The sequence below is a fragment of the Myotis myotis genome, unplaced genomic scaffold, assembly GCF_014108235.1.
Source record: "Myotis myotis isolate mMyoMyo1 unplaced genomic scaffold, mMyoMyo1.p scaffold_m19_p_15, whole genome shotgun sequence".
Lineage (NCBI taxonomy): Eukaryota > Metazoa > Chordata > Mammalia > Chiroptera > Vespertilionidae > Myotis > Myotis myotis.
This window is the reverse complement of record NW_023416319.1, coordinates 31,916,748-31,944,509: the sequence shown is the minus strand read 5'-3', so window position 1 is coordinate 31,944,509 and position 27,762 is coordinate 31,916,748. Positions and strand designations below refer to the sequence as shown.

General features: G+C 39.9%; 2 protein-coding genes across 4 annotated transcripts in view; one reads left to right on the top strand and one right to left on the bottom strand.

The window, feature by feature from the left end:
• Positions 1–453: 453 nt before the first annotated feature.
• Positions 454–21,866, bottom strand: CISD1 (CDGSH iron sulfur domain 1). Its single transcript, XM_036336788.1, has 3 exons — positions 21,649–21,866; positions 13,263–13,468; positions 454–856 (listed from the first exon to the last, which is right to left on the bottom strand). Exons 1-3 carry the CDS (start codon positions 21,671–21,673, stop codon positions 767–769), a joined length of 321 nt encoding a protein of 106 aa, XP_036192681.1. The 5' UTR covers positions 21,674–21,866; the 3' UTR covers positions 454–766.
• Positions 21,867–23,166: 1,300 nt separating this feature from the next.
• IPMK (inositol polyphosphate multikinase) overlaps positions 23,167–27,762 on the top strand; it is a 28,526-nt gene continuing 23,930 nt past the window's right edge. The window contains exon 1 of one of the 3 annotated variants that reach the window (XM_036336785.1): positions 23,167–23,688. In XM_036336785.1, the coding sequence (XP_036192678.1) occupies positions 23,499–23,688 (190 nt within the window). In that variant the 5' untranslated portion in view covers positions 23,167–23,498. The remainder of the gene's footprint in view (positions 23,689–27,762) is intronic. The other 2 variants (XM_036336786.1, XM_036336787.1) reach the window with 2 other exon arrangements.

The window sequence follows — 27,762 nt, the reverse complement described above, 5'->3', positions numbered from 1 at the left end:
GGCATATCCCCAGTGGGGGGTGTGCAGGAGGCAGCTGATTGATGTTTCTCTCTCATCGATGTTTCTAACTCTCTATCGTCCTCTCTGTAAAAATATCAATAAAATATATATTTTTAAAAATAGCCACTATTGGTTACCTTAATGGATCAATTAAATATCCATGCAGATGAGTACAAAGAAGTTACCACCCCTTTATTATTGGCCTGGCCCATTTCTAAATAAGCAGAATAACATTCAAAGTTCATTTTGATTAAAAACTGGGAAAACACAGCAGCCATATTTTCTCAGTGTCACTATCAGTGTCAAGAAGAAAACCAAGGTCATAACAGGTTATTCCTAGATTGCATTAAGTCTTAAGAGACTAATGTAGCTTAACCACACCCAATTTACTTTCTAAGTTAACTAATAAAAGGTGATAATTTTTCTTGAAAATTGTAAGTAAATCTGCACATACACGATTTTGAGAATAATTTAATGTTAACTTGAACATACAACTACATTCTAATGTGATTATATTAAATGCAAAGAAACGGATCCTTACAAAACCAAAATAACCCACAGGCCATGAGGTCAGTTTCACTTTTTCCTTTGTTTAAACAAACGTGCACCACGATGGTTCAACAAGTAAGGCAAATGACATGAATATGAAAGCTGCGGTTTGTAATATACCACATCTAGAACCCAGAGAAGGTGAATTAGACTAAAGTGGCAGTCATTCTAATTAAACAATCAGGATGACTTGGTTTGCAGCATGGAAACTGTCGATCTAGGTTTCTTTTCTCTTAATGATCAGAGGTCCCACATTATCTCCAGTCTCTTCGTTGTGTTTTGTGTGAGCTCCATCGCAGAACGGGAACTGGAAGAGAAAAAGAGAATGTAAAATGTCTAATCACAAAGTCAGTATTATGTTTGGCAGAGTGGGGGTGACGTTCAAGTCACATATATATCAAGATGACTGAATATAAAATAGCATTCCTATTTGTGATATTTGAGTATGGATTTTGAAAACCCTTCCATGTTTATATACTAGTTATAATTCCTTTTTAGTGAACTGGCTATATCCATTGCCTATTTATTTAAGAGCCTAAGTTCACTTATTTAAGATCAATTTGTATATGATCCCTCTGTTGATCAACTTAATACAATTTTTTCACCTAAACCTTTTTATTTTGCTTAGTTTTTCATGCCTTAATTTTCCCATTTTTATACAAATAGGCCTATTTAACATCATACATTTTCTTTCATACATTTCTCTCTTTTTAACATCTTTCATGGAGACTTTTTTCTGGAAATATGGTAGATTCACATTCCGTTTCATGATTTCACATTTTTCATTTTTAAGTAGATTTTTATTGATTTCACGAAAGAAGGAAGAGGGAGAGAGTGATAGAAACATCAAAGATGAGACAGAATCATCAATTGGCTGCCTCCTTCATGCTCCACTGGGGATTGAGCTTTCAACCTGGGCATATGCCTTGATCAGGAATTGAACCGTGACCTCCTGGTTCGCAATGCTCAACCACTGAGCCAAGCTGGCCGGGCTCATGATTTCACATTTTAGATATAGCTGATCTTTTGGTGTCCAGTGGGAGGGAAAGGACAAAAAACTGTTTGTTTCCCAGAATATGCTCCAAAGAAGTTAGTGCTGCAATATATTCTAATATGGTTTTATTTTGTGTTTAAAAAACACACAAACGACCCACATACAAAGCTATTTTGATTCACAATATACATTATTATTTTACAAAGGTCCTGCTATAAAAAAAACTCTATTTTACCCCAAACTCTTCCAAACTGACTAGATTATGGGCATTTTTAACTTATCCACGATCACAACGTTCTATAGAGTACGGTACACTTTGCAAAATGCTTTTCTAGATCTTGTTGCTTCAATATTTTTAGAGGTTGCATTCTAGACTGTTATACCTTTCTTCATAATTTTATCAAAATAAAATATACAATGCCTAGATATAGGTTTGACATTATTATATTCATCAACCTATTCCACTAGGAAAATAACTGATTAAAATAAACTTAAAATTGGGCTAGTTTTCCTCTATATTATTACTTTAAAAAAAATACCTTTTTAATGATTTCAGTGAGGAAGGGGGAGCTAGAAACATGTATGATGAGAAAGAATCATTGATTGGCTGCCTCCTGCATGCCCCCTGACCAGGAATTGAACCATGACCTTCTGGTTCATAGGTCAATGCTCAACCACTGAGCCATGCTGACCGAGCCATATTATTATTCTTTATTAAACCTTTCCTATTTATCCTTTACCTAACTTTATTTAAATTCTACCTATTTATTCTTCCTCATAAACATGAGAATTTTGTTTTTGCCAAATCCTATTTTATTTCTCTTGCAGTTTTCATTCTCAAGTCTCATGTATTTCTGACAAGATTATTTATCTTATATGGTCATTGGTTATTATAATTAGGTATATTTTTATACATGACCTCTGTGTGTGTGTGTGTATGTGTATCATTGGTTTTTGCAAATATATCCGTCCTACTGTTAAATAATAAAAATAAGGATTTAACAGTGTTTTAGTTGTCTCCTCAGGATTTTACACTTAGAAGGCTCAATTATCACTAGATTATTTTGTTTCTCTCTTTCTATATTTATAGCTTCACTTCTACTTCATATCACACAATGATAGCTAGCACCTGTTCCATTTAATCTAGAGTTTCATGTTTAGTATAAGGTACACTATTGCATGGAAGGAGCCTGTTTAGAAGAGTATAGTAACAAGAGCCTTGGCCTTACGAGTAAAATCGCCTGATTACTCACTGGGAAGGGGAATATAATTTCAGATACCTGAAACTAGACAATGATAATATATAATCTTAAACTTTGATATTAGCAGTGTCTATTCAAAAAATTAAAATATTTGATGTTAATGAAATTCAATTTTAATTTTACTATCTGTATATAATTCTGAGAGGCAGTAAATTAGTTAAAAATTACAGAAAAACTCAAGGTTTTCAGAATACCTTCTATATCCAGGTATAAGTTCCATCTTGGGGCAATATAATGTAATACATATGAAGCCTGCATTATTTCTTTTTTTAGGTCAATAAGATATGGTACAGTTTATTCATATTAAAAACAAGTCCTTGCAGCAAAAACATGAACCCAAGCTTTCAGGTTTTTTGGCATAGATGAGGAAAGAGGCCATAAAAAAAAAAAAAATCAAACTAAAAGGTATTCTACAGCAAAGAACAGCATTTCAAAGTGGCATATGTTTGATAAACACATGATTTTACAGTGAGAATGGAAGTTTACATTGTAAAAGACTCCATTTTTATAAATAGCTCACATAAAACATGTCACTGTAAAGTTTCACACACACAGATTATAAAACACTAGTGACCCGGTCCACAGATTCAGATTTGTGCACATTGAAAGGAAATTAATTAGAAGGTGGCCGGCAGGGCGGGACTGGGCCAGATGGGCTGGACACACCCTGGAGCCAACCTCCCACAGGTTCTCCTCAGCCAGCTGCACATGGGGTGGCCCCACGGCTCAAAAGTCATCTGCGGAGTGAGCAGGTCCCTCTGGCAGGTGGGGTCCCTTGGCCTGGCCTGTGGGGATCGGGCCGAAACTGTCTCTCCACATCCCCTGAGGGGTCCCAGAGTGCAAGAGGACACTCTGCAAAGTTGCTGTCATACAGGGTGTGGAACGCAAATTCAAGTGTGCAGTAAACCAGATTCGGGGCCAACAGTGCCCCAGCAACAACATAACCCACAGCCAAAGGTGGAATTGTGCGGTCCCACAAGGAATCGGGCTCCCTCCTCTGGTTTTGGAGTGCATCACCCAAGAACTGCTGCTGTCAAGTCACTGCAGCTCAGCAGCTCCTGCATTAAGTGTCTGCCCCCTGGTGGTCAGTGCATGTAATAGGGACCAGAGGACGGAGGGAGGGACACTTAGCATATTAGCCTTTTATAAATATAGATATTTCTGGAAAACAAATATCAGTAAGTAAAAAAGCCTCAAATAACTTACTGCTGTAGCATGCTTCACTCTTATTTTTTTTAATGTCACTGTTAAAAATACTAGAAAGTTAATTCATTTTCTCAAATTATTTTTCTCCATATATAGAATCGAGAACAGGAGAGAAATCTATAGAGAATAAAGAAAATCTTATAAAGGTTAAGAAAGCCATACATCAGGATGAGACTATAGTCTGGCTGGAACGGTTCAGTTGGTTGAGTGTTGGCTGGCCTGTGCACTGAAAGGTTGTCGGTTTGATTTTGGTCAGGGCACGTATATGCCTGGGTTGCGGTTTGATCCCTGGTTGGGGTTCCTATGGAAGGCAACCAACCCATGTTTTTCTCTCTCCGTTTCTCACTCTAAGCATGTCCTCGGGTAAAGATTTAAAAAAGAGAGAGAGAATATACTTTTTACAATAATCTGTTTCTGCCTAAAAACTGAAATTTACATGTTTCACATGTTCTTAAAAGTAAACAAGTAAAAAATAAATATTTGTTTAAAAATTAGTGAGTAGTAGGACCTGTCTATTTGTTAATAAACTTTCATGCTTTTAAAGTGTATAAAAAATGCTTTTATGCCTTTAAAATGTAAACTAGGTATTAAAAACCATTTTGTTCAGAGGCACTGATATCTTTTAATACTACTTTCTATTAACACTTAACCACAGGGATTATTGACTTAGGTCAGAATCATCTCCCAAACTTCATGTGAAGGTTAAGTATTCCCATCATATTTATGCATTAGGGATTTCTTATTTTAAGTTATGAACAACTGAACATTTTCTTTTCAACCAAAGTCAAAATGAGCTCTTTCAAAATAAGATTAGCAATTTCTTAGGGCTGCTTTGTACATTTCAATAGAATTTATTTATTGAAATTACTTCATGATCCTTAATATAGTATAAATGAATGAATGGTAATTACTGGGCATTAAAATTCAAAAAGTAAATTACATAACAATGTTTTTCAGAAAGTGTCTTATTTTATTTTTAACTTTTTTATCTAAGAGAAAGAAAATAAGTGATAGGTAAGTGCTTTCAAACATAATCTAGGAATAGTTTTAAAAAATATATATTTTTATTGGTTTCAGAGAGGAAAGGGGAGGGAGAGAGAGAGAGGTAGAAACATCAATGATGAGAATCATTGATCCGCTGCCTCCTGCATGCCCCCTACTGGGGATCGAGCCCACAACCTGGGCATGTGCCCTTGACTGGAATCCAACGTGGGACCCTTCAGTCCACAGGCTGACGCTCTATCCACTGAGCCAACCAGTCAGAACAGGTATAGTTTTTGCATTAAATATTAATGTAATGAAAACATGAAAATTTTATTAAGCCTCTTTCATTTAAAATGTTGAAATTTGTTAAACTTGTCAAGCAAAGAGCTAAAGTTATAAAAACACAAATGGTATATTTAATTCAGTTCATATAGTATCAATACTTAAAGTTAAAACTAAAAAAGATACAATATTTGATGAAAAAAAGGTTAGGTCATAGTTGATTCTAAAGTTTGTTCTAAGATACTAGTCTTTGTTCATTAATATATCCTGGAGAAAAGCTTGTGAATTAAATTGGCTGATTTTCCTGTATGTCCAGAAAATATCCTAGTATGCTTGTTAAACCAATTAAAAATCCATTCATCTCAGGTATCTTTAAAACAGGGTTGGAGAAAGTATGGAGAAGAGATTGAAAGAAATATCTATAAGAAAAAGAAAAACACTTGGAAAGCTAACATTACCACGGTCTTCATAAAAAACCTAAGATATGTTTATTTTTAAGGGCCCCATATCTCAAGTTATGATGTTTCTGTTTTTAGGGTGATTCAAAATGGAAATAAATACATCTCCTCTTTGAATTCTCTCTTCTATCTGCAACTGAAGAAAATTTTATCTTCCTTCTCCAAACTTTGTATTTTTAAGGACAGTTTGGATTATATTCCCCAAGGAAGTTGCCTGGCTCATTACCATAAATCACTCAGAGAAACAGGTTTCCTTTGGTTGAGAAAGTAAACAAAAGCAGTGAGATCTTTGAAACTTCCTGAAAGAATATGACATTTTACACCATTTTTATGTACATCCTTTGGTAAACATAAGATAGTAGATGTAATAGGAAAACATATAAACGCAGATTAAGATTTTACAACACTGTCCTTATGTGGATTAACCAACATTCAGAAAATATCCTATTCTGTTTGTTAAATATTCTTTCTATGAAAAAATGGACTCAGTGCAACCCACTTCCAAACCATTCATAGATTGAGACTTTCTTTAACACACACACCTCCAAAAACAAAAATAAGCCCACCACTCACCAAAAACCCCAGCTCAAACCCTGAAGCTGTAAATAAAAGAAAATGGTCCTACATAGGTCCAAAATGGTCCTCGCATTTCATTTCAATTTCAGTTGGCTTGAAGGACACTTTCTCTTCCTTCTTTTGTATCTGGAGTTAAGTTCAGGCTGACTTTGAGCTTTTTGAAATCCTGGAGGTGGAGCTAGGGTTAAGGGTTGAGAGACCCTAGGCCAGTGGTTCTCAACCTTCCTAATGCCGCGACCCTTTAATACAGTTCCTCATGTTGTGGTGACCCCCAATCATAAAATTATTTTCATTGCTACTTCATAACTGTAATTTTGCTACTGTTATGAATCGTAATGTAAATATCTGATATGCAGGATGTATTTTCATTGTTACAAATTGAACATAATTAAAGCATAGTGATTAATCACAAAAACAATAAGTAATTATATATGTGTTTTCCGATGGTCTTAGGCGACCCCTGTGAAAGGGTCGTTCGACCCCCAAAGGGGTCGCGACCCACAGGTTGAGAACCGCTGCTCTAGGCTATAGATAAGGGTCAAGATAACTAAAGACAGGGAAAAAAAAGGATGGCTCCTTTTTAACTTTGACTTTTCAATTGGAATTGCTTTCTGAGGTTCTGAACAGGACCATTTTCTGGATAAATGAGAACCTAGCTCATCTGCTTGGGACACCCGGCACTCTCTAATATTCCTAGAAAAGGCTGGCAGGGCCCGAGGTGCTGTCTGGTCTGGCTGGCCAAGACATAGGTCACCAGGAATCTTTGGTACCAACTTCTGTAAGAGCCTCAGGAATGACTTAACAGGGACTCTCCCCCCTTCCCTTTGAGAGGGGTGGCTGCTCTCTCTCCCAGGCCTCTTAAAGGATCAAGGCTTTGGGAACATGAAAAGCAGGGCTACAGGTCACTAGCCCAACAATTGGAACCTCAAGGAGATCATTGGGGACCTCAATTTGAGGAGTTTACCCAAGTTTATAGGTATTGCAGGAAAACCTGATGGCAACTAGGTGGCTCAGCTTCTTTGCTCTGGGAGACTAATTAAAGCTCAATCATGAAATTCCAGCAAAGCAGATTTTAAAGAGCATATATAGCCCTGCAGGTATGGCTCAGTGGTTGAGCTTTGACCCATGAATCAGGAGGTCAGGGTTTGATTCCCAGTCAGGGCACATGCCTGGGTTGTGGGCTCAATCCCTAGTAGGGGGTGTATAGAATATAGAAGGCTGCCCATCAATGATTCTCTATCATCATTTAGGATTCTATCTTTCCCTCTTCCTTCCTCCCAGAAATCAATAATAATAATAATAATAATAATAAAACAATTTTTTTAAAAAAGAGCCTAGCCCTAGCTGGCTTGTCTCAGTGGATAGAGCGTCAGCCGGTGGACCGAAGGGTCCTGGGTTTGATTCCAGTCAAGGGCGCATACCTGGCTTGCAGGCTTGATCCCTGGTAGGGGGCGTGCAGGAGGCAGCCAATCAATGATTCTCTCTCATCATTGATGTTTCTATCTCTCCCTTCCTCTCTGAAATCAATATATATTTTAAAAATAAATAAAAATTTAAAAAAGAGCCTATATAATCAATTGCTATTCTTATTGTGTTTATACAAATAACCAGGGCAAATGGAAACTAAACTTAATGTAGTAAATAAATTGGTCTTAATTTGGCTCATTAATAAAAATGAGGGTGATTTTAGGGGGAAAATTTGTTTCAGCAGACTCTGTAATATACAGTTGTTAATATTGGTTTCCAATTCAATTAATTGTCTTTAAAGTTTCATTTTTCACTTATGAATTGAACTAAATCCTAAATTTACCTATTTTCTTAAATATTTAGCTACAACTCTCTAAATTAATGCTTCATTTTCTCCCATCCTTTGACTTGGAATCAGTGAGTACTAAAACACGTTGCTCTCTGCCTACAGTACAACTCAGCAAATGATGTAACTAACCTACCTGAGGTTAGTGGGGGTGGGGTGGAGTGGGAATCTAGTAAGACTATGTTGCATACTCTTCTCTCTTACATCAAGGTTCCCTCATCTTGTTTCGAAAGTAAGACTATCTTCCTTTTTAAGGCTGAGTCTTACATCTGGGCTTAGTCTCATTTCCTTCCACTCTCTTTCAAGGCATCACTGTCTGAAATAGCATCTTCCCCTGTAGTCACTTCAATCATTTCCTCTCTATTGGCTCCTTTCCTTCTCATTGTACATATGGAGAGCCCTTCGGTGAAATATTATGAAATATTATTCAGGCCAGTTTCTGAAACAGCAGAGGGCATACCAATTCTGGGGGGAAGAGGGAGAATGAAGTGTGTTAAAAAATGAATTTCTAGCCGAAACCGGTTTGGCTCAGTGGATAGAGCGTCGGCCTGCGGACTGAAAGGTCCCAGGTTCGATTCCGGTCAAGGGCATGTACCTTGGTTGCGGGCACATCCCCAGTGAGGGGGAGTGTGCAGAAGGCAGCTGATCGATGTTTCTAACTCTATCTCTCTCCTTTCCTCTCTGTAAAAACTCAATAAAATATATTTTAAAAAAAAAATGAATTTCTAGCCCTAATCGGTTTGGCTCAGTGGATAGAGCGTCGGTCTGAGGACTCAAGGGTCCCAGGTTCGATTCCGGTCAAGGGCATGTACCTTGATTGGGGGTGTGCAAGAGGCAGCTGATTGATGTTTCTCATCAATGTTTCTAACTCTCTATCCTTCTCCCTTCTTCTCTGTAAAAAATCAATAAAATATATTTTTAAAAAAATGAATTTCTACACGTTACTAACAGATCTGATTCATTAGCTCTGGGAAAACCACTCGTTACATACATACAACAAACCAGCGATTGTACCTTAAGAATAAATTAGGATTATATTCAAGTTTATATTACATATAACTTTTTTGGAAATAGGTAAAAAAGGCATTTACATTTTATGATAAAATAATTGGGTTGTATAAGTAAAAAAATTACTGAATGTAAAAAATTACTGAATGTAACATCTATCTAATCAAAGGTATTATTTACAAGTCTGTGCATTGACATGTAAATGTGTGACTTGGCACCTGTGTGTTATGACAACCTTAGGAACCTCAAGAATGCGGGGAGCTTCCAAAAATGCCTGAAGAAGACCATCCATTAACTTGAGTAATATTCACTTTGGGAATAAAAAGTATCCAAGATTCAGAGAAAATTCCAAAGTGATAAATCCTAGATGCAAAGAGGATCATTAATGGCATAAAAGGTAAACACACAAAAAAGACTGAGAAAGTTGAAAATAAAATGATTGATCTGGCATTCCTTAAAGTCCAGCTATGGGAAATGGTAATCCCTTGTTTATCCATCTGAAAATTCTCAATTGTATGATGCAAGAATAATCCTGGAATGTTATGTTGAACTATAAAGTCTAATAAACATTCAAATCACCACCTCTGTCTATTTATGATTCTTCCTGAAATACTTGAGATCTTAGTCCATGAAAGAATATATTTGCTTTATTGACGCTTTACCTTCTGGGAAAACCCAACCAAAGTAAACACACTTTACTTGACCTCAAAGCTAAGCTTTAGAGTCCACTAAAGCTGTCATCTCATTTCTTTTTCTTCATTCATTCATATTTACTGAAGATTTCACTAATAGCATTTTTTTTTTATTAAAAATTCATACTTTAAACCACTTGGACACAGCTTCTAATTATTCTGTTGAAATGACACCAAAAGGTCAATTGACTAAGTCTATTCACCTGGTTGACTTTTCACACATGCCAACAACCAAATCTTTGAAACTTTCCCCCTTTGCACTGTGAAACCGTAATATTCTTAGTTTTCTTCTTAACTCTGGCCCATTTAACCTCCTTTGTTGGCTCTTATTCCTCTTCCCAAAATGCAGAAAATCCCCTAAGAGTTCATACTAAGCCCTTGTTTTTTTTGTTTTTTTTTTTTAACAGAGAGGAAGGGAGAGGGACAGAGAGTTAGAAACATTGATGAGAGAGAAACATCAATCAGCTGGCTTCTGCACACCCCCAACTGGGGATGTGCCCGCAACCAAGGTACATGCCCCTGACCGGAATCGAACCTGGGACCTTTCAGATCGCAGGCCGACTCTCTATCCACGGAGCCAAACCGCGTAGGGCAAGCCCTTGATTTTTTTAAAAAAATATATTTTATTGATTTCTTACAGAGAGGAAGGGAGAGGGATAGAGAGTTAGAAACATCCATGAGAGAGAAACATTGATCAACTGCCTCCTGCACACCCCTACTGGGGATGTGCCCGCAACCAAGGTACATGCCCTTGACTGGAATTGAACCTGGGACCCTGCAGTCCACAGGCCGACACTCTATCCACTGAGCCAAACCGGTTAGGGCTAAGCCCTTGATTTTTATCTGTATCCAGGATTGGTTGGTTGCATTCCTATGCCTGACTCATCAATTTTGCTGATCTCTATCTCTAACCCTGATGTCTCAACTTCAGTCCCACATTTTCAGATTGACTGCTGTACATTTCCATTCAAACATCACCGTAAGTTCACTCTTTAAAATAAAACTCCTTATTACTGTCCTAGGAAACCAGCTGTTCACCCTGAATTCCTTATTTCTGTTAATGGCACCATCTCTACAAACTCAAAGGCTTAGATACTTCAGTGAGCGTCAGCTGAACTCCCCCAATCTTTGACAAAAATCATCGTTGCATTTGGCTGATCCTTCCCTCCAAATGTTTCATGTATCTATCTGTTCATTGTTTTCCAGTCCCATAGCTAGCACCCTGGTATAAGTCTTTTAACTTTATGTCTGAAATCGCTGACAAGAGCTCCCCCAAGTCTGGAGGCACAAACTCCTCACATTGGTACACTCAAGACTCTCTTCAATTTGGACTTATTTCTGGGGGCAGACAGTGCAAGGACAAGACTAGATTCTTCATTGATCCCACCTTTGCTCATATGAGTTCTTTCCAGAAGATTTTGATAAAGTTTCTGATACTTGCTAGTCTATTCAAATGCCACCAACATTTCTGGGCAATTTAACTTCCATATATATATATCACTATACCTTCCCAGAAAATTCTAGCCCACAGTGTAACTCTTCTTTTTATTTAAAGCCCTTGTACTGTATCCTCTATACACATCTATGATACCTGCTCTTTTACTACTTTTGCCATGTGTGTATATAGAGTAGACATTAAATGAACTATTTAAAATCATCACTGACTAAAGAACTACTACAACTCTGATTTAGAAATGCCCTCATTTCTACAGGTATTACTTTCTATATTTTGATGAGCAATAAAAGCAATGAAACCTATTATAGGCATAATTTTTAAAAACAAACCAGATCTAGTCTATAGAATATTATTGAGGATTATTTCCTAGCAACCCCACTGGTACTTCTGAACAATCCCACATTCCAAATGAATAGTGCTCTTAAGATACAACTTGCAATAGCACTATTAATTTTTGGTTCATATTCCACATGTTCATTAAGCATTTTTAGACACTATGACATAATCTAAGCACTGTATCACTGGATTATGCAACATCAATTGTCTTGGGAGAAGGGAGTTAGTGGAATATGCTTTCCAGTGCCTACTATGTGATATGTTGATTTGTGATAATGGCTCTCCAGTACAGGAATAGGTCCCTCATGTAACGTGCCTTCAGAAAGTCAGTCAGTGTATGAAGCTTTACAAGGTGACCTTAGAAGAGTAATTTGCCATCTTTAGATCAGTAGCTGTCATCACTGTCTAAAAACTGCAGTTATCACAGATGACACTTCCAAACGGAACCTGATGAAATGCAAATCTCACAAAAGAAAGTAAGATTTTAAAAAATACAATGTTAGACATTTAACTATAGAAGCTGCAGCTTAAAGAAAGCTTAGGATACAAGGTCAATATGTTAACCAGATAAAAAATTTCAAGGCAAATTTTCCCAAACTTTCTCTTGAAATTTCTAAAACTTTTCCTAGAATCCAGGAGTTTGAAAACTCAAGAAAACATTTACCTCTTCCCTTTCTTTCTTCCTTTCTTCCTTTCTTCCTTTCTTCCTTCCTTCCTTCCTTCCTTCCTTCCTTCCTTCCTTCCTTCCTTCCTTCCTTCCTTCCTTCCTTCTTTCTTTCTTTTTATTTTTTTTACCTCTTCTGTTTCTGTGTTTAGGCTGCATACATCCTTTCGTGTGTGCAGGCTAAGATCCACTTGAGGAGGAAATCTTTACGGCTAAATAAAGAGATTTCTTTCTCTTCTTTGGCTAAGAATATGGTTATATTCACCTGAACTCAAGGAGAATATGATGCAATTTTACTTTATAGTGGTTATACATGTTATTTTAAACCATTCGTGCCCTAACTGGTTTGGCTCAGTGAATAGAGCGTCGGCCTGCGGACTGAAAGGTCCCAGGTTCCATTCCGGTCAAGGGCATGTACCTTGGTTGCAGGCAAATCCCCAGTTGGGGGTGTGCGGAAGGCAGCTGATCGATGTTTCTCTCTCATCGATGTTTCTAACTCTCTATCCCTCTCCCTCTCTGTAAGAAATCAATAAAATATATTTTTAAAAAATAAATAAATAAACCATTCCTGTGTGCGTGTGTGTGTGTTTACTGATTTCAGAGAGAGTAAGGGAGAGGGAGAAAGGAATAGAAACATCAATGATGAGAGAGAATCATTGATGGGCTGCCTCCTGCACACCCCCTACTGGGGATCAAGCCCGCAACCCAGGCATATGCCCTGTCTGGGAATTGAACCGTGACCTCATGGTTCTTGGGTTGATGCTCAACTATTGAGCCAAACCAGCAGGGCAGTGGTTATACATTTTAGTAACTATATTCCTGAAGAGTATAAGGAAAAAAGAGAAGAACAGGATCCATTAAAAAATTTTTAAAAAGGGCTGGCTATCTTAACATTATCTGGTGATACCTGTTTGATAGAATAATTTAAAAAAAGAAGTATTTCATTAAAAATGGTATTAATATAAAGGACTTATTTCCTCACCTTTTTGGACCTCCAACAACGGCAGTACACAGCTTTATCTCCCAAGTCCTCCATGTCAAAAGCATGTACGACCTTGGGGTCATCTTTCTGAATATGTAGGTTAACCATATTTTTGTTGCGATGATCTTTAACATAAAATTTTTTGTAAGCTAGATAACCAATTGCGGCTGTTCCAGCAGCAATGGTAACTGCTGCGATCCATTCAACTAGAGCAGAGAAGAAAAACAGGAATAATTATCAAAATTATTGATAAATATGTATAAAATATACACTAATAATCTAATATAATGTTCAGGAAATCCAATTGTTGAGCATTTAGCATCTCAATAATCAAAGTTGGTTTTTAATATTAACTTTATGGTCAGAACACACTGATGTAAAACTTTGTTAACACTTTCCCCAGCCCATAGCAATGATAGCTAAATTACAATAGAAGAGGGAAACTTAAAAATCACTTTATAGATAGAGAAAAACAAGGCTTAATAATATTTTTAAAGAGTTCATAAAAAGATTTAAAATAACATGTGAGTCTATAGATACCAATTGCTCTAAAAAATACATACAAAACCACCCTTAATAGTAAACATTCAAAGGGATAAATCCGACATTATTCTGGGCTCCAAAGTCATTAAAAAGTTGTTTCTTTAAATTTCAAAGTGCCGTCTCATTAAAATAAAAATCAGAATGGACTAGTTTCATATTAAACATGAGTAATATAATTACAGTTATATTCTCATTTAATAAATTCCGATTTTTCATTATCCATCAGTGGATGATTATCTAAATTTCCTACAAACTTCATTTTAAATTTAATGACATTTTGGGGGTTGAGGAGCTGGGTGAAAAAGGCGAAGGGATTAAAAAGTACAAGTTGGTAGTTACAAAATAGTCACAGGGATATAAAGCACAGGATAGGGGATATAGTCAATAATACTGTCATAACTATGTATGGTGCCAGGTGAGAACTAGAGTTATCATGGGATCACTTTGTAAGTTATATAATGTCTAACCACTAAGCTATACACCGGAAACGAATATAAAATAATATGGAATGTCAACTGTACTTGAAAAATAAAAAAAATAAGTTTAATGACATTTTTCTACTCAATTATTTGCTTGACCAACAGGCCATCTATTTATTTTTTCTCCATAGCTTTCTTTTTCAAGGAGCCCTCAGAAACCCAAGCACTTAACAGCTACCCCATATCCAGAGACTGCTGGAGAGGAGAAAGTTCTGCATAGTCTGGTTAGCCTCAGCCTCAGAGGACAGCTGTCTAGTCCCAGCACGGAGTGGACTGCAGGAAAAAGGTGAACAGGGGTCAGGATAAACACACTGGACTGTTTCCCAGCACTTCCTGAGTTAGATCTTCATAGTGTTTGAAATAAGTTCCCAGACTATCAAATAAAGCCCTAGAGAGATAAGTATAAAAAACACATTCCAAGGCCAAATAAAAACATATAATGAGTAACTAACTGCATGGCTTAATTTGCACTATTCGGTCAAATGTCTTATTAACCATCGTGCCCACCAGTGCCTTACATAAAATTGGAACTAATTCTTACAGAACTCTATGGGAAAAGAATAACTATTCTCACACTTAGTTTCTTTTCTCTTGGTCTTCTCTTAGCTTATTTAATAATCTAGTGTTTACCAATGCTTCTAATTAACATGTTCCTTGTATTCCATTTTCAACTACAGTATTTTTCTCTACAAAGTAATTTAGTTTATTTTCCTTCCCCCAACATTTCCATTCCTCCTCGTTATAATCCCATAAAATAAACATTAATGCTATGTTCTTCCCAGGTGCTGCATGACTGAGAAAACAAGTTAATAAGTCATTTGACAGCTTCAAACCTTTGGCCTCACTGAAGGATGTGTTTTAACTGAACATTTTGTGTAGGTTTGTCTTGAATTTTAGTGCTGCTTCACAGTATTTCCCCATGGCAATTCCAAGCAGGGCTGAAACTTTGCTCTAATTTCTAGCTTGATTCATGATTTTTTTTAATTTTAAAAAATATTTTTATTGATTTCAGAGAGGAAGGATGAGGGAGAGATAGAAACATCAATGATGAGAGAGAATCATTGATTGGCTGCCTCCTGCACGCCCACACTGGGGATTGAGCCCACAACCGGGCATGTGCCCTGACTGGGAATCACATTGTGACCTCCTGGTTCACAAGTTGACACTTAACCACTTAGCCACACTGTCCAGGTAATAAGCTTTCTTTTTAATGCATTATTTACCTTGGAACCTCCTTAAGAAAATATTCTAAGTCAGGAGCTATGGCAATCCACTTCTTTGCTAATAGAAAGCCACTCTGAATATTAATGTACTTATCACAAAATGGGCTAAAATATTGCTTTATATAGTATATGTTCAGTTATGTTTGCTGAATATTATCTTTAGAAGAAATTTAAAAGGGGGAATATCCTGAAAGACTAACACAATTCCTTAAATGCTGTTGATCTTAATTGCACTCTACTTTTTAGGTGAATCATGAAGCAATCTCTGATTTATTTTAATGGCGCCTACATATTACAAAAAGCCTGAGACCCAAAGAACCCCAATTGACTAGTATTAATTTGTCTCACAATATAACAAGAGAATCCGATAGGATTTTCTACCTGAAACTTATAATAGGCCAAAAGAATATTTTTTACTCATTAAAACATTCTTCTATTCTCTTATCTTATACTAGAGGCCCAGTGCACGAATTCGTGCACAGGTGGGGGGGGAGGGTCCCTTGGCTGGCCAGTGATTGGGGACGACTGGGGGGGGCTGGCCGGCTGGGGGGAGGGACTGTGGGAGGTTGGCCAGCCAGGGGGAGGGACTGCAGCTGGCTGGGAGGGAGAGACCGTGGGAGGTTGGCCAGCTGGCCACGCAAGGTTGGCTGTGGGAGTGCACTGACCACGGGGGGACATCTCCTGCCTTGAGCATCTGCCCCCGGTGGTCAGTGCACGTCATAGCAACTGGTCGACCGATCATTCGGTCATTCGGTCGCTTAGGCTTTTATATATATAGATTACCAACTTAATCCATATGGTAACCTTTTTTTTTTTTAAACATTTTTAAAAAAACATTTAGTTCCCCTGGATTTTTTTGATGGAAAAGAAATAATAGAATAACTGACAAGGAACAGAGGCAATAGTAAATGAAAGAAATGGGAACTGACTCTAGGTATCACCTAAGAGTGGTTGTTCCATGAGGAATCAAAACAGGCACTCTGTGACCCTATGTAAATGCCACACACACACAAACACACGCCTGCTAGGAAAACGGCTTTGTATTTGCTCCAGTGAGTTTTTCTTAGAATTACAGAACTAGAGAAGGTATTAAGAAAAGAATTTCCATTTCTTCTTGTCTTCCTCTCCAAATTCTAATTCTCTAATCTCTTTAGAGACAAATGTAAAATTTCTCAGAATAAGAAAAATGCTGTTTATGATTTTATTACTGCAGCCTCAAACAGCCTTTTCTGGCAAAAAGCTGTGGATGTCACTGGCAATGAGGGAAAAGAAGGAAAAGGAAACTATATCAAGATATATAAGAATGATGATGGATTCAAAAGCTATCAATTAGAATAGAGAAAGAATTGAAAACCAAAGTAACTTTTAGTCTTTGTTAGTATATATTAAGAATAAATACAACCTTAGAGGCAACAGGGACTTTACCAAGACCCAATTAAATTTTTTATTGATTGATTGATTGATTTTAGAGAGAAAGGAAGGGAAAGAGAGAAACATCGATTTGCTGTTCCACTTATTTATGCATTCATTGGTTGATTCTTGTATGCGCCCACTACCTTGGCGTACCGGGAGGATGCTCTAACCAACTGAACTACCCAGCCAGGGCTAAGATCTAATTCTTAAAGACATTTCAGTTGACAACTTCCTGACACTATTTCTGTTTCTTCTGGTTTATTTTTATTTTTAAATATATTTTTATTGATTTCAGAGAGCAAGCGAGAAACATCAATGATGAGAGCGAATCATTAACCGGCTGCCTCGTGCACATCCCAAGTCCACAATCCGGGCATGTACCTTGACCAGGAATTGAAACATGACCTCCTGGTCCATAAGTCAATGCTTAACGACTGCGCTTCACCGGCCCGGCTGTCTTTTCTGGTTTATGTTCACTTCCATTTTTCTATAGGCATCTCTCAAGGTACAGTATTCCTTATAGTTAGATCAAATCCCAGCTTATCCAACCTTCCTTAACAATGCTTTCTAGCTACACAAATACCGTAAGCCAATATAAAGAACAAGCCCTAACCGGTTTGGCTCAGTGGATAGAGTGTCAGCCTGTGGACTCAAGGGTCCCAGGTTCGAGTCTGGTCAAGGGCATGTACCTTGGTTGCGGGCACATCCTCAGTAGGGAGGTGTGCAGGAGGCAGCTGATAGATGTTTCTCTCTCATCGATGTTTCTAACTCTCTATCCCTCTCCCTTCCTCTCTGTAAAAAAAATCAATAAAATATATTTAAAAAATAAAAAATAATAATAAAAAAAGAACAAAATACAGATACATTCCTAAATAATTCCTACCTGCCTTACTCTTCCCTTGGCCTGTTACTGTATAATCTCTGGCTTTATCCGTTAGAATTATTTAGAGATAGAGAAAATATGAACGTGTTCCAAAATCCTACACCATTATTTATAACCCATTCCTCTGATTTTCTCTAGTGTGGGAATTATTTTGCTTTAATTTACACAGAAATCTCACCCTGCTTCTTTTCCTTTAGTCCCTTTCTGCCCCAAACTGTTCACTCCAGCCTGTCAACTGCCACAGAATCAAAATGTTCCTTTCGTCTCAGGAGAGGGGGAGGGGAGCTGTGTTTAGATCTTTCCCTCCCTTGGTCTCCCCCAGATTGGTAGGCTGTACCTGGTAATGCTTTCTCTCAAGGCCTGGCATACAGGTGGTATTCAATATAAATTGAGTAAGAAGAAATAATAGATTGCTAACTTGATTTTACGGCTCCATCTGCCTATCAGACCATCACACTGCTCTTACACCAAATAACTTATCTTTGGCCTCACATTAATCTATTGTTTCAAAGTTTGAAATTTAAATAGTTCCTGAGATTAAAAATAAAAACATTTATTATGAAATGTTTCAGACATACACAGAGAATATTCGAACGAACTCTCATTTACTCAGCTCCAAGAAATATCAGCTCACCACAATTTTGTTTCCTCTATCTCACAAACCTCCTAGTTCAGTGATGGCGAACCTTTTGAGCTCGGCGTGTCAGCATTTTGAAAAACCCTAACTTAACTCTGGTGCCGTGTCACATATAGAAATTTTTTGATATTTGCAACCATAGTAAAACAAAGACTTATATTTTTGAAATTTATTTTATATATTTAAATGCCATTTAACAAAGAAAAATCAACCAGCGTGTCACCTCTGACACGCGTGTCATAGGTTTGCCATCACTGTCCTAGTTACTTGTTTATAATGCATAGGAGCTTCTTTTTTATTGTCAGATCTGTACATTCTTTCTCAAAACGCCAAACCATTAAACAGTTACTTTAAATGACTCAAGGAATTTATTAAATCCAAATGAATTAGTTTTAGTAAAATAAACAAGGATATAAAAGTTAGAGAGTAAGAATTTATGAAATTTAGTTTTGGTTACACACATTGTAGCATTCAAGGTTTCGGATGAATAATAAAACACAAGGTAGATAGATGAACACCTATTTTGTAATCTGAGGATAAAGCAAAGTATGAAAAAAAGTGATTTGAGGGGAAAGATTAAGGAAGGCCTTTTAAAATATAGGGTGTCCCAAAAAAATGTATATACACACACTTTGAATAATTATAAAGGCAGTGTTTATTAAAATCCATATCATTTTCAAAATTGAGCTATCAGCTGTTAAAGTGTGTATACATTTAACACCTGTATTTGGTTAAGTTGGCTCTTTTTTCTTTTTAAAGATGAGGGTGAATTATGAGTTGCTTTGGGCTGACGAGAAGAAAACCTCTGAGTGACAGGACTTAGATCACTAGGTATCATTCATTAGTGAGGCAAGAGTTTAAGGAAGCAGGAGAAATGGCAACTGGAGAATGACCTCAGTTAAGGGGAGATGAGAGCAGATTCAGTGAGTTTTGGAGGTTTCAAGGAGCAAAATATTTAGCAAACTTCGTCTATCAAGTATGTGGAGGAGTCCTTAGCGACTCCTTAGTAGTAAAAGCCATTTAATGATAGAAACTATAATAAACTACAATAAAATATCTGATATGAAATTAAAAGTGAGTTTGGTATAAGCATGTCACTTACACCCCAATAAGGAAATACAAGTTTAGTATAATAGACCAAATGGTCAAGAGCCATTTCAATGAGTGGGATCTTTGGATATCAATTTCAGTCACTCATCCTCATTACTTCTCCCAGATTCATGTCCTGGCCTGAGGCCCATCACTTTTACTTATAACCCACTCTTTATTTTCTTCTGAATATAAACAAGAATTTTGTATGCACACACACATACATATACTTATATTGTGGTTACCATTGTCAAATACTATTCTATGCCCTTTATAATTATTAACTAAATTAACTAAGAAGAGGCATGGTCATCTTCCCCAAAATCAAATGATCTAAAATGATTTTCAATCTAGTAAAAACTAATAGGTTTGGCTTAAAACTTGAGAGAACAATTTGAGCTCTTATCATTACAAGGTGGATTCCAGAGACATTCTCTGTCCTTACTTTGCCACACAACTATATTTGAGAAAGAAGGTGCTGGTAGAAAAGATTTACAAAGGCGTTGGGCCTTTTCCCAGAATCCTCATAACAACCATTCTGCTTTTATTTATTTATTTATTTTTATTTCAGAGAGGAAGGGAGAGGGAGAGAGAGATAGAAATATCAATGATGAGAGAGAATCATTGATCGGCTGCCTCCTGCACGCCCCCGACTGGGGATTGAGCCTGCAACCCTGGCATGTGTCCTTGACCAGAACTGGGGACAGTCAGTCCACAGCTACGTCTCATAACAACCGTACTTTAAGTTAATAACCCTCTTCACCAAGCAATTTCCTACCCCTTAGAAAATTGCAAACTAATGGGAAAGTCACTTTTAGATTCCCTTACGGTTAGATCAGTGGCTCAAGTCACACGAGTATCCTATTTTACACAATAGTCTTATTCCTGAGAAAATACGTTTGTTTAAAACACACATACAAAAATCAATCCCTACTTTAAATGCACCGAGGTGCCTCTATTTGAGACTCCAGATGAGTCTCCTTTGACATAATTTTTGCAAATAATCACCTCCTATATATACCTCATTAGTAACTTAAATACGTCATGGGTTGTCACCCTCACTCTAACAGTAATTTTGGCAACAGAAGAGGAATTCTCCAATGTATAGAATCTATTACAAAATTAGGGCTCAAACTAGTAGGAATTTTTTACAGACTCCGGCATTCTAGGTAGTCAATATTTACTGAATAAATCAATTGGGCTCGTTTTAATTAACTTCTGGGCAATCTCTTTACCTTTACTTAACTACTGTTACAGGTAACCAAACCTTGAGGTGTGGCATTTTATACTGGGCAGAGAGAGAGAGATCACATGTATCGCGTAGCTGGTGCACAGTATTATAATAGTTATAACACCACCAAGAATTGTTATGAAATGAAGTGCACATTAACTGACTTCCAGAAAGTCTCTTAATTTTAATTGGTCCTTCTGCGAAGTGACACTTCCAAACGCTAGGTACTAGCACATGGGGAGCAGGGCTGGAAAAAAAAGAAAAGAAAGGCTCCATGAGCTCGGCTTTCAATCTTCTCTCCTGGACTACAGCCAAGAAGCGCCAGATGCCAGAGGCATAATGAAAAACTGGGAAAACTTAAGATCTCGGATTGGCTTTCTTCCCTTTAAAAAAAAAAATGTGCAAAACTAAAATGTGATTAGTCATGCATCCCTTCAGGGTTGCCGGCAATACACGCTCAGACTCCACGGTGATTTAAACGTGAGAAGGGGGAAACAGGTTTTTGTTTTGTTTGTTTTTCCTCTCCTTTTTTTTCTTTCCCCAAGCCCTATTCCTTCAGAACACAGAGGGGGCTCCAGAGAGAAAAGCTAGCGGCGGGATCATCAGGTTTTAGGGTTTGGCTAGTTAGCGGAAACCTGATCCGGACCTGGGTAGAGAGATGCCTGCATGGTCCCCACGCCAAAATATGCCCGGGGATACCGCCAATCCACACCGCTTTCCCCGTTCGGCCCAGGGAGCCCGCAGGTCGGCCAAGAGCTTGCCCTTGGGCATCTCAAGGTGACCAGACCGGCGGCCGCCCGGAGCAGCGGTAACAGCCAGGAGAGGCGCTGACGAGGCTGCACTGGCGCGCAGGCCGCCAGCCTCACCCGCTCCCAGGCCCCACGTCACCTCGTACGTTGGAAGACAGGCTCATGGCGCCGTCGCTTGCAGGACGTGTGCACCGGACACTGAACCCCAACCGGCTAGCGCGGACAGGCCGAGTCAAGGTGCGAAAGGCGTCCTAAGGGCACCGACTCCGGGCAGCGACCGCGGCTACCGCGCAGGCGCCGCGGCAGTCCGTAAGCACGTGCGTATTCTCCACCCCGGCTGCTGCTGAGCATGCGCAGAGCGGCGTCCGGGGCCGCCAGGAAGTCCGCGGTCCGGTTTTGACAGCTGCCGGAGGAGGGAGGGAGGAAGGGAGCTCGAGAGGTCGCCACTGAGTTTGCGCAATCTTGCGGGGCGGGGCCCGGAGCCCGTTGGCAGGGCTTCGGGAATAGGGAGTCCAGGCCGGATTTTACGTCTCTCCCAGTGTGCGGGTTTCCCCAGGCACTGGACAGGTGTTAGGAAGACATTTGCCACAATCAGATATCTAAGATCTTACCTAAAAATTTCTTGTCCAGACCGGTACCTGCGAGGCCGGGTCCACCTTTCTTACAGAATGCCAGTGGCAGACACAGAAATCAAGAGCTGAGCCCCATTCCGGAATCTCTCCTCGCTCCCGGGGCAGTCCCTTTCTTCTGCCTTTGACCCAAGCAGTTGGTCAGCTGTTGAGGACCTTGGAACCTGTGCTAAGGGGTCGAGTGGGAGAGAGAGAGAAAAGGCTAATTAAAAAAAAAAAAATGTGCTTGAATTTTTTTTTCAGTACAACTTGGGGAAAAAAAAGAATTAAGATCATTCTCTCCCATCTACAGTGTGAAATCAGTGTCAGTTCCAAATTTTTTTTATAAGAGCCGTTTAGGGGCACCAAATTGCGGCGAGGGGCGAACAGCGGTTCTCAACCTGTGGGTCCCGACCCCTCTGGCGGTGGAACAACCCTTTCACAGGGGTCGCCTAAGACCATCCTGCATATCAGATATTTACATTACGATTCATAACAGTCGCAACATGACAGTTATGAAGTAGCAACGAAAATAATTTTATGGTTGGGTCACAACGTGAGGAACTGTATTTAAAGGGCCAGAAGGTTGAGAACCACTGGGCTAGGATGAACTTGCAGGGTGTTTTGAAGGCGCGTCTTCTAAGGCGCTGCCTGTCCTATCGTTTCTGTGTGGGGTGGGAGCGGCAGGGAGAGGATGCAGGGAAGGGGTGGCCTCCCCAGCCACCCTGGGCGCGGCAGCGGCCGCCCAACTCTCCCGGGAGCCCGCGGCGCCTGGGGGCCAACCCCGGGGAGCGCTGAAACGCGCCCCGAATGAATGAAAGCGCCACCGCAGCCACGGCCTCCAAACGCCCACCGGGGGGGGGGGGCGAGTGGGGGACAGCGAGTGTGCGCGCCCCGGCCAGGGGGTCCGGCGGCGGCCTCCGGGCATGCTCAGTGGCGGCGGCGGCCGCGGACCGCGCAGTCGGAGGCTCGAGGCGGCGAAGCGGGCGGCGCTGACGCGCGCGCCGCGGCCGCGGGGACTGGAGGACGGCGGAGGGGCGGGGACGCGGGAGGTGGGGCCGCCGTCGCCGTCAGGCCCCAGGGAGCGCGGGGCGCCGCCGCCGCCGCCGCTCCTCCGCTGGGTTCCGTCTCCGGGGCTGGCGTCCGCGGCGGCAGAGCAGCGGGAGCCGGCAGCCGCGCTCCGCCGGCAGTTGGGAGGGCAGCGCCCGCGCCTCCGCGGCGTCATGGGCCCCCTCCCCGGGCCTCAGCGGGCACCCGCCGCGGGAACCCCCGGGCCTCCTCGCGGCCGAGCCTGAGCGACCCCCGGTCCTCCAGCGCCCTCTCCCTCCGCCCGATCTCTCCCCCTCTGCCCTCGCCGCCGCTACCGCTTCGGCTTTCCGTGATGGCAACGGAGCCACCGTCCCCCCTTCGGCTCGAGGCGCCCGGCCCCCCAGATGTGCGGACCCCACCGGCGAGCGAGGCGGACTCCGAGAGCACCCCGAAACCGGCGGGCGGCACGCTCCGCTTCCTCAACGGCTGCGTGCCCCTCTCGCATCAGGTGGCCGGGCACATGTACGGGAAGGACAAAGTGGGTAAGTGGGGGCGGCGCGGGGCTGCGGGAGCCCGGGGCCGGGCTGGACGCCCCCCTGGTCCGCGCGCGGGCCTCTTCCGCCCTCCCCCGGAGCCTCGCGACCCGTGCCGCGCGGGGTCCCGAAAAGTGGGGCGATCCCAGGGCGTGGGGCGCCGGGCTGGCAGCTGGAGGTGGCGGGGGAGAGGGCGGAGTGCCTGGCCTTCTCCCCAGGGAGGGCGCGTGTTGATTGGAGGCGGCGTTGTTGGAGAAAATAAGGAACTTTAATTGGACTGGATGGGGAAGTAAATGCTCCCCCCGAGCACGAGGTCTGTTTATTATGAGCGGGTAGCGATTGCAACAGGGAAGGAATGAGATGCAGATGATGCTAATCTAGTGCTTTTTGCAGTGCATAGCTGGAGGGTAGGGGAAAACATGGGGCAGAGAGAGAGAGAGAGCGAGCTTGTCTTATCCGGGATCCCTCCCTGCCCCTGGGGAGGTTTTTCTGATAATCTGGTAGATTTCTCCGGGAGGCTTGGTTCCTGGAGCAGAAACTCGGATTCCTGTTAGGAACCAACAGCCCGCTGCTGTGCTAGAATGGCCCACGGGTCAGACCTTCAGTTATTCTTGATCATCTTTTCATAAGGCTGTATCATGGCATGTGGAATCCCCCCCCCCCCCCCACACACACACGGTTAAAGCACAATACAGGGCCTGTCTCCGTTTTGCTTTTTTTTTCTCTTGATTTCAAGTTCAGTGTAGGAACTCGAACGCACACCTAGCTTACTCACACTGGTTTCCTGGGCCACAATGAAGTGGGGCGTCTGATGGATGCGTGGGCGAGTTAGGCAGGTCTTAGACCTGGAAGCCACTGGAGACAATTTGGTTTATGCTGGTAAGATGATTTGGGTTTAGGCCGGGTAGGTAATGCTGTCATTTTTAGTCAGAATAACTGAGGCTGGTTAGGTCTGGTTAAGTGACAAGCCTAAAGTCACCCAGCTGCTGTGTGTTAGGAGGCAGAAACCTAGGGTCCTGCCTCAGGACGGCTTTCCCCACCGTGTATTATTGTGCTTGGAGGTAAAGATGGTGGAAAATGGACGGGCACTCGTTTGAATGTAGGTTATTTCTCGCTGAGCGACACTTCCCACTACGTCTATCTTTACCTGCTTTTCCTTTGTTGAAGGTTGGCATTAATGATAGTGTCGTGTAGTTTGTGTGCCTTTCTCCCCACTCAATTGCGAGTTCCGTGAGGTTGGAGACCAGATCTGCGTATCCCCACAGCCTTGTGCATGGGGCTCAGTTAAACTCCGGAGGGGAGTGTAATGTGAAAATTGCCCGGTCCTTTAGTACACCAGAGAAGGAAATAAGTATCATTCTCAAGGTGTGTATATAGATGGAAGGAAACAGCGTTCTCAAGATGCTTAGCCTATAGTCTCCTGTGTCACTTAAGGTAATGAGAATTTGAGAGTACTTAAGGAGTATTGCTAATAGATGTATACCTATTGATTTATATTGATAATTATAATGATAATATTCCTAATACACTATTCTAGAGGCCCGAATAAATCATTGTTTACTAAGGGTACCTAGAGATCGACTTCTGGGTAAAGGAGAAGAGATAAGCAAAAAAACCCTAAGATAAGCACAATCTTCGATGATTGCCACTTAAGACTGTAACCACTGCTTATCAAAGTATGTAATAGCCTATTCAGAGAGTTGTCTCTGACTCATTACAAATGTACCTTGAATGTGACTTACAACTACATTGGGAACAGTGACTGAAGAATTTGTCACCCAAATTACCTAAGTAAGAGGGTAATTTAGATTCTAGAGGAAGGAGTCCATTCAACTTAAAATAAACTGTTTTCATTTTTGTAAGACTAAGGGACTGTCTTTGTATCACCAGTACACAATACCTCAAACATACTATGCTATTTAATAAATATTTGATGAATTTAATTCTCATTTATTTACACAGTCTTGCTTATATTGTTAGTGAAAGGACACTATGACAATCTTCCCTATTCCTAAAATGCATAACAAGATGGTCAGTAATTCGGAGCTCAAGAATTTATGTCTCTCTACTATAACAAAGCACGTAAGAGTTGTCAAGTATATCATGTAGGTCATAGTTTGGTTTGGCTGTCAACTGAAATTCTCAGAATAAACTTTCTTAAAAACCTTGTGTGAATATTTGTCTAAAATGTTTGTTACTATTGGTACGTAACCAGAGTTTTCCGATTTAGGATTGGTATCTTAGTGATTTTCAAAAAGGAGTTGTTGGTGTGAATGAAAAAACTGTTCAGGAAAGTAACCTAACAGTGCAATCTGATCATAAATTCCTAACTGGGCAGGTCATGGTAGGTGTATAACTTTAGTAAAAGATTTATCTTTGCCTTAAGCAAGCCCTGTCCATTGTTTTTTTTTTGCTAAGATTAACACATTTTTTAAATAACCACCCTCTAGTCTAGAGAGCACGTACTCTTGTTAACTGTCCTGTAATTCTCTCCTTGCTTTCTTCCTCCTTTATGTAATCTTCCTTAATTTCAAATACATAAAAGAAACTGAAAATTGCCATTCTTCAGAGTATTTGAAATCTTGCTTCCCAGCAATTGTCATCAGTTTTGGCTTGAATGAACACATAAAAATTCTCTACCGGTTTGGATGTTTTTTACATCGACATTGCCTTTGTTAAATTAAAAATTAAGAACATGGAACCAGTAGCATAACAGTACTTGAACAGAAAAATAGATCTTGGTATAGTTAAGTGATAGTATTTTATAGTTCTGATATCAGTTATATTTTATGTTCTTCACTCACATCCTATTTCATCAAAGTACATTGAATTTTTCTAAGAACAATAGTTGTTGTTTTTTTTTAATTGTAAAAGTAGTACATGATCTTTTAGGGAAAAAATTTCAAGGAGCAAAACAGTATAGTAGTACCCTTCCCCCTATTCTCTCAACTGCAATAGCTGGTAACTATTTCTGGTGTATCCTTTCAAGCCTTTGTTTCTGGGGACATACATAAACACATAACACATTTCAGACTTTTCTTATCAACATATATAAGCAAATTTTTGTTTCTAGTCTGTATTTCATCATGTAAGTATATCCATATTTTTGTACCTAGGATATACTTCATTCTTTTAAAAAATTGTGTTGTATTCTATAGTGTAGATATATCACAATTTATTCCTCTTGTGTTGGATTTTTATATTTTTATCATTTTGTTATTATGTATTGAACATTCTTGTATACATTGCATATTGTATAACTCTTTCTGTAGGAAAGTTTCACAAATGTGTAATTGTTAGCAATTTAAATTCCCAAACTTCACCCAAGTTAGCATAAAGTCCTTTTTGTTTTAATATATAACATGTACCATTAATTTCTTTCAAAAGTCCTTAAAGATTTAAACAAATAGTTGATATCTCATATTTTTGCCCTGGTCCACTTTAGGATATAGAATAAGGTAGTCTACAGGGAAAAGGGATTCAAACTGATACTGTTTTTGGGGGAAAACCCACAACTTTTGTAGTTTACTGGTTTATTTTATTAAATATCCTCTGAAACTAATTGACTTAAAATAATTTCAAACTTACAGAAAAGTTGTAAGAATAATACAGAGAACTTAACATTTTTCTGAATTTTTGACTATGCATTTATTTTTTTCCTGAACTATTTACTTAAGTGTATATATCTGTAACTACAGCACATTTATAAAATACTAGAGGCCCAGTCTATGAAATTTGTGCACAGGTAGGGTCCCTAGAAACTGCTGCCGCTGCCGCTAGTGGGGCCAGAGGGTGGAAGGGGAGGAGTGGGGGGAGGGGCCAGCTGGCCCTGCCCCTGGTCGAACTTCTGGGTCCAGGGGACAGTTTGCATATTAGGCTTTTATTATATATGATAGGCAATTTAACAGTGATACAATGCGCTTATCTAATCTGTAGTCCATATTCCAATTTTTCAGCTGTTCCAATAATGTCTTTCATTGTATTTGTTTTTGTCTTCACAGGATCTAGTTCAGGATCATTTATTGCATTTAGTTGTCATGTCTCTTAGATTCCTCTAATTTGTATTAGTTCCCCAGCCTTTGT